Below are 7,702 nucleotides of genomic sequence, written 5' to 3'. Positions count from 1 at the left end.
GATTTTATGGTAGCGGCTTTATTGGCAGCCTGCTGTGCAGCCATAGTTTGTTGCATAAGCAGAACTTGCTGGAATTGCATCTGTTGCATTGCCATAGCTTGCTGCATCATCAAAAGAAGAGATGATGAAGCAAGGGAAGATAGATATATTGAAAATAGTATCTACGTAAATACAAATATTTTTATAATAACTAACTAACCTCAGAATTATGTTTTTAAGTTAATTTCATATTCATTTGTCATGTGGTGCCATAAAACTTATAAATATCCATATCCTCGTCTTTGTGTCACTTTATACCTATATCTCATTTTCTATTAGAGCTTTATGCCATATGTAAATATCATATTATACCTCTAAACTATTCACAAAGATGGATTGAAAAATATAGTGAATCCTTGCCCCACCAGATAGCTCGAAAGTGGACATCTCTTCGTTCTTCCCGTCCACCATGGAGGAAAATGATGTTTTCAACAAGGAAACAAAATATTGATAAGATTGAAGGAATTAAGAGATGTGAAGGTTGAAGAAAGGATAAAAAGTCAAACAGTAGAGAAGCATGGTAACAATGTCAATGTTGGGTGTTTCTGTTTCTGGGTTCCACAATCACCATTTTGCTTCTTCCAACTTAAATGCCGCCACAAATTTCTTCTTGAAAGCCTGTGGTGGCTGTTCTCAGCAACAAGAACAAGATGAGGGTCCCTTTTGAGCTAAAGCAGGGGCAATCTCGTATCTTCCACAAGCTTCCCTCTGGGCTAAGTATAGAGGTGATTGTACAGAAATTAACAACTAATATAAAATTACAGAAATCAAACCAAGTTACATTAATTATAAAAATCACAACAATGCTTTAATAATTAAAATCACAGAAATCACAGAGAGGGAGTTACCGGGAGTTACTGGAAGGGAGAAGCTGACGATGGTGATGAAGTGCAGGGATGGTGCACGAGCGCGACTTGGTGCGAGACGGTGACAACCGATGACACGAAGAGTGACGACGATCTTGATTGTGAGACCGGAGACGAGAGAGGGAGAGAGCTTCAGTGCGACGCCACGGTGAGAGAGATGAGAGACCGAGCTCCAGGGGAAGAGAGAGAGAGATACGAAGAGGAGAGAAGAATACGAGAAAGCTTGAGAAGATGAAGAGGGTTTCAAAAACCTAGATGAAAGAACAATTTTTTTTTTGTTTCTCAGATATATTTTTATTTTGTTGTTTAAATTATTTGAAAATATAAAATTAGGATCAGTTGAATTTTATAATTTGATTAATTTAAAAGAGTATTTTTGTCTAATCGAATAAAGTAAAGATATTTAAGACTTTTTATTTAATTAAAAAGATGTTTTAATAAAAATAGTAATATAATATATATTTTTTTAAAAAAATAGATGCTGATGTGAAAAATAAATTCCATTGTTTATTATTTGTCTATATTTTAAACGTATTGATACGTATAAATTTATCATTATACCGAAACAAACACCATAATATATCTAAATCTCGGCGAAAGCTAGTGCACTCTAGGCAAAGTAGGGAGTGTAGCACTCTTTAAAAGTTAACCTGCTATCAAAAGTAATTAGGTAAATTAAATTTATTTATTATTGTTATTTTTTTTTTTTTGTCATGGGCTGAACAAACAAACCGGCACTAATAAAAAAAACTAATTCGCTCGTTTAACACGGGACTATCTTTACACCAGAAAAGTACTCAAAAAAATTTGATCGACTTCCTCCGTTATTCTGTTATTGTTGATGTGATGTCTTCAAGCATTTTCACTGTTTTGTTTGCTAGCAGGTGCTTCCACTATTGTTCTGTCTAGCCACAGATTTTGACGCTCTTGAACCCACCACATTCCACATCTACCATAAATGGACCTTCAAAGCCCGAAAAATTGCTGCCATAGAAAAGGAAGACGCTGTCTGTCGCCGCTGCTGGTTGGCTAACTCCAAACGTGTAGAAGAACTCGGTCTCCATGAAGGCGCCATGATTCTCAGATGACAACGCAATCAAAGCACAAAATACATGACAGTTACAACAAGTCCATTATCTTTTATTTCAAATTATCCTCAACGTGAACGTAATAGAATGAAAAATTAAAAGAGACTTACAAAAAAAATCTAAAACTTATAAAAAAATGAAGAATTCATATTTACGAATTCACAAGGTGTGCAGCACTCCATACTTAACAAGGAGTGTTTAAGGATGAGCCCTAAATCTCAAACGAGATTAATATATAATTTCACTAATAAAATTATATTAATCGTAATATTTACTTAAACTCAAGAAGGGTAACCCTTAACAAATCATAATGGTGAAATTTCCATACTCAGACAAGAATTCAGGAAAAATACTCTGATAATGTGATTAATAACTGCTGTTAAATATATTGTTCAATGCTCCTAGGAGACAAGCCTAAAGTTTACTACGCAAATTAAAATAAAAACATAGATTAGAATATACATATCTATTTTCATGCAGGGCTATTTCAGAAACGTAACCTCCCCAAAAAACCTGCATACAAGTGCCATCCCAAGTTCTATATTTAACACAACCCATGGACACACCAAGACATCAAAAAAGCACTTCAAAATTCACAACATGCAACTCCCCTTTCGGAACAGCTACAAGAATTGTTGCAGCCATCGACAGTTTTCAGCATCCTTCTCTAAATTATCTTTTAACTTCCTTAGTTCCTGCAAAGCTTGCATTTTATCCATGGTTTCTAAAGGCAAATCAACAAACGCTTCAAGGATTTGGCGAGCCTTTGTAACGCCTTGCGACATTTCATCGGGTTCATATACTCTCTTGCGCTTAGAACCAACCTGCATATTCAACCACATAGGTTTGCTTAAATGATGAGACTTGTACTAGAGTTTTATTTATTACAATTTTGCAAAAACGCATGAATTGAAGCAACTATTTCTGACATTGTTTTCAAATTCACATGTCAGACAATTGCTTCCATTGAAAACAATAATAGATGGAGAAAAAGCTATACAAACCCCAAAGCAAATTCATTCAACAATTGAGGAAAACATGTAGAAGGGAAGAAAATGATCCATGAGTAGGAAAGATTACTGCAACTCTTAAAAATAAGAGTCCATACTGTAATAATTAGGGAATGAATCACAATATAATGCTAAATTTTATACCTCATTTGTGGTGTCAGTTAAGGATAGTGCAGAGGGAGAAAAATCTTCCAACTCTGCTGCCTTTTCTCTGGCTAGGGCTACAACACTTTCTGGAAAATTTGCAAACTCGGCAACATGAATACCAAAACTTTGGTCACAAGCTCCTGGTTCAACCTAAGACATAAGAAAACGGGCAAGTTGAAGCAATTTCAGATTGATATGATGCTTTTGACCTTCTGATGCTTCACAAACATAATGGGAGCTCTACAATGTAAATTTGGATTTTTATTTTCTTTTATTCTCATCCAAAGATATTGGAAAGTGCTAAACACTAAAATCAATGAAGTGGCATGAGGACCACACTTCAAACCCAATAAACTAACAAACTAATGCAGAAGCATGTTAGGATGTGTTTACCTTGTATAGCATAGTTAGCTTGCGAGTTGAAGCATCAATATGTGCGCTAACATGATAGTTTGCAACACCAACAATTTGCTTCTGCTGATCATCACTTGCATTTTCAAGGGATAATGCAGTCAGTTCATGAAAGTGGGTTGCAAACAAAGTAGGTGCTTTGATTATTTCAACAATGTGCTCACAAATGGCCCAAGCAAGACCTGCATATCAAATAACAATGTTTTACTGGATATAAAGCAGCTACCATGTTAACCTTGTATGCCATATTAAAGAAAATTTGGACATCAATCAATAATCCATATAATTTTATTTTACTCTTGTATCTAACAACCATATATCAACAAAGTATAACTTGGTTTCATGCAAACAATATAAAGATCTTAATGTGTTCATACAAGAACTCTAACAAATAGGATTCAGATTTAATATATTGTGCAACCAACACATTAAAGGAATTCTGGATTGTGAAACAAACCAAATCCATCATAAGTTGATGTCCCACGTCCCAATTCATCAATGATTATCAAGGACTTGTCTGTAGCTCCTTTTAATATTGATGCAGTCTCGAGCATTTCTTGCATGAAGGTAGAAACTCCTCGAAGCTGGGGATTAAATAAAAGTTAGAATGAATAGTATGATATGATTATATATTTAATTAGTAGCATTGCACACTGTACAATAAACATAAAATTACAACTTTTCATATGAACCTCAAGAATAAGAGAGTAACATTCTAGGAGTGCAAACAGAAGTAATGACTTAGCAGTTGTTAATGTCATTATAGATACCACAATAATTTTGGTTTGTTTCACAAAACCCAGAGTCACTCATTAGTGTTATTTTTCACTCTAATAACAGAAAAGTATATTAAAGTGATACATGAAGAACTAAACTCACTTATGTAATTTAGAGACAGGTTTGCTCCATGTAGAGCAAAAGGCTCAGACAAAACTATTGACAAGAAAAAGTGCACACAACTAGGGCAAACTATATGGTATAGAACTCACTTGACAGTCACCAGCACCAACACGGGCAAAAATGCAATCACGAACAGATATGCTGGCATTATCACAAGGAACAAAGCAGCCAACTTGGGCCATCAAAATATTCACTCCCACCTAAAAAAGAAAGGAAGAAAATGATTACTCAATCTCCAAACCTCTGGTAGCAGGGGAGCAAATCTCCAAATCAGTTATGATGATTCAAATATTCTAAAAATGGAATGATATGGTCTTACAATTGAATTCTTAGGACAATATGCCAGTAATTAATTTCTCTAGTAATGGTACAGAAAATTACCTGGCGGATGAATGTTGATTTCCCACCCATGTTAGGCCCTGTTATTATTTGAAACCAACTTTTTTCTCTGATCTGGTATGATACAAAATGCAAAAGAAAAGCTTAAATCACACTCACCCCAAACTAAAATGAAGAAATTCTACTTTTATCATCAATGATCTCATGAATACTTACAAGCTTACAATCATTTGGTATAAAATTCACCCAGTCTTGTGCCTCTACACAAGGGTGTCTGCTGCCTTCTAAAATAATATCTCCTTCATCCTATTACAGCCAAGATGTACTTCTCAGAAAGAGCTTCCCACCAAAAATGGGCAAAATGACAGGAAAAAGATGCTGTAACTATCATGAAAAACTGCAAATAACCATAATGGAATACCCATGAAGTGATTTCAGGCCTTGTATAGGGTGTCGGGCAGCTGGAAGCCAAATCAGCAAAGCTTAATAACACATCCAGTTCAGAAATCAATTCGGCTAAAGATTCAAACACCTGCAGAAGCAAGATTCTTCAATCTAGGCTACAAGAAACAAATGATCAAAGAACAAAATATATGTACCCACCTCTGAGAATGTTGCAGCAGTTTGAACTACTCTATTAACCAACTCTTTCTGACAGCTCTTGTACTCCTCAAGTACCTGTTGATACTGGTCCCCAAGTTTTCTTAGCTTTGTGTTGGTAAACTTCACTCCATCTTTACGTGTTTCCAGTACAACGAACTGGGAATTAAGCTTCTTCCTTATTTTGGGCTCTTCCTTCTTTGTGATTCTGAAAACATGTCCAAATTGTGTCCCCTTGTCTAACTTTAATGCCTTGTCTACAGGCAGATCAAGATCATCAGCAGTTTGTCTATGCAATTTATGTATTTGATCCTCTAATGACTCCTGCTGCTCCTTCAATTTAGTTAGTGTAGGGTCATAACTTGAGGAAATCATGTATTCTCTGTTCTCCAGTTGATCAAGGTCAACAGACGCTTCTACAAGCCCAATGAATTTATTTAGGTGATCATCATCTGTCCACAACTCAAGAGGTTCCAAGTACCTGCTCTTCATCATTGAGGAAAATGGTCCATCGTATCTTTCTAGGGCGCTTTTGATATAAGGTAGTCTTATACTTGACTGCACTCAAGAGTCAAGACAACAATGGAGTGAAAAGAGAGGACATAAAATTAGCAAAATGTGTACAGTTCTGAGTGAGAACCTACATAATAAAAGGCATATTAAAAAATAACAAACTAAAACATCTCTGCATTTCAGTAATAATAAATAAATTAACCAAGATAAAAAGGATAAAACCCCAAAATTCTTGACTTATTGTTTTATTTCAATAATAACACTTTTTTATGTACTAAAAAGGAATCAATTGCCAAAATACAAAAAGGAAACTATTAATTACAAAATCTGAACTAAAGTAAAGCAATCTGGAAAAAATACTACATCCTTTGCTGGTGGACCACAAATCAAACCTAAGACAGCCATAGCAAAGAAAAAAAGAAATACGTATCTCCTAATAATGCTTGTAAGTAAATTCTACCTGATAAAGTTTAACAATATGTGCAAGACCAGCTCTCCGCTTCTGAAGATTGTGTACCAACCGCTCAATGTCTGATATTCTTCTTAAATGCTGCCTCAGATCTTGCCGAAGCACAGTGTCCTCTACAAATGCTTGTACAACATCAAGTCTCAAGTTAATTTCATTAACATTCAACAAGGGCTGTTTTAGCCACATGTGCAATAACCGTTTCCCCATTCCAGCTGTACAGGTCCTATTCATTAGACCGAACAAACTAAAATTTTTGTTTGCATCAGTTTTGCTTTCAAGAACATTGAGTGCCCTCATGGCTGCAGAATCTAATCTCATATAACTGTCAAGACTGTACCTACGAAGAGTATAATTCCCGTAATTGCTCTCATCTGCAAGTAACTCAGCATATGATAGTAATGCCCCCAAAGCCCCAGGTGCAAACTCAAATCCAGACACTAAGTCTCGAACTGGTTCAATAGAACCTTTAACAAGTCTTCCAAGATCCTGTACCAGATCCCGGGTTTTAAACTCAGATTTCTTTCTCTCAGTTAACATCACACCACATTTAGTCAACGCATCGCACAGCATTCTATTTTCAGTAGATTTGCCACTCTCACTAGGCAGAAGGCATTCTTTGCAGCCAAGACCAACTAATGCCGACTCCACATTCGTGAAGTGACTGTCATCAAGGAATTCAGCCATCCCAAGTACTCTCTTAGTTAAATCAACAAATGATAACCCAACAGTGCACCCATTTTCACGATAGTTAAGTGATAATGCAACAACAACTGGAGAATCCTGCATCTCACTGTTAGCAAACAAAACATCCTCAAAACTGCCAATATTGCCAGGCGTTCCACTTTTGACCAATCTCCAGTTAGAACCACTACCCTCATAGAGTTCAAGGGTATGGTCTGTTCTCTCCAAAAGAAGATCACGAGCAATTGTTTCAAACATGGTCCTACTGACACTTACACTTGAAAGAGGATCCGATCCACTACCCAGTTGCCGCAAGACAGTAGTAGTGTGGTAGTAGGTCTTCGCAATGAAAGTTGCATTTTCACCATGAGCAGTATAGTAGTCCTGAATAATAAAAATGAAGAACCAACTAAGAAAATACAGCAAAAATCTGCACAAGTAGCACTTTCATGAAAAATAAGCTTCAAGTATCATACTTCATCAATACAAAACCAATATACCATTGAAATCACAATCAAGAAAGGATGAAATACCAGCCATTAACTTACCCTGCGATCAAAAAACCGGATGGCCCTCGAGTCCTGTAATAGAAACAAGTGAATAAACAAAATAAATGAAATGAAGAAGGAAAAGAAAGCA

At 35.9% G+C, this 7,702-nt stretch overlaps 1 protein-coding gene across 1 annotated transcript in view; it reads right to left on the bottom strand.

Moving 5' to 3' along the window:
* LOC107630408 (DNA mismatch repair protein MSH2) overlaps positions 2,333 to 7,702 on the bottom strand; it is a 6,159-nt gene continuing 789 nt past the window's right edge. The window contains exons 3-13 of the mRNA XM_016333517.2: positions 7,612 to 7,644; positions 6,374 to 7,447; positions 5,404 to 5,958; positions 5,222 to 5,332; positions 5,017 to 5,106; positions 4,843 to 4,914; positions 4,551 to 4,661; positions 4,019 to 4,145; positions 3,544 to 3,743; positions 3,148 to 3,300; positions 2,333 to 2,817 (exon numbers count right to left, since the gene is read on the bottom strand). Coding sequence (XP_016189003.1) covers positions 2,617 to 2,817; positions 3,148 to 3,300; positions 3,544 to 3,743; positions 4,019 to 4,145; positions 4,551 to 4,661; positions 4,843 to 4,914; positions 5,017 to 5,106; positions 5,222 to 5,332; positions 5,404 to 5,958; positions 6,374 to 7,447; positions 7,612 to 7,644 — 2,727 coding nt within the window. The 3' untranslated portion in view covers positions 2,333 to 2,616. The remainder of the gene's footprint in view (positions 2,818 to 3,147; positions 3,301 to 3,543; positions 3,744 to 4,018; positions 4,146 to 4,550; positions 4,662 to 4,842; positions 4,915 to 5,016; positions 5,107 to 5,221; positions 5,333 to 5,403; positions 5,959 to 6,373; positions 7,448 to 7,611; positions 7,645 to 7,702) is intronic.

The sequence above is a fragment of the Arachis ipaensis genome, chromosome B03 (assembly GCF_000816755.2).
Source record: "Arachis ipaensis cultivar K30076 chromosome B03, Araip1.1, whole genome shotgun sequence".
Taxonomy (NCBI): Eukaryota; Viridiplantae; Streptophyta; class Magnoliopsida; order Fabales; family Fabaceae; genus Arachis; species Arachis ipaensis.
This window is presented reverse-complemented; position numbering and strand designations above follow the sequence as displayed.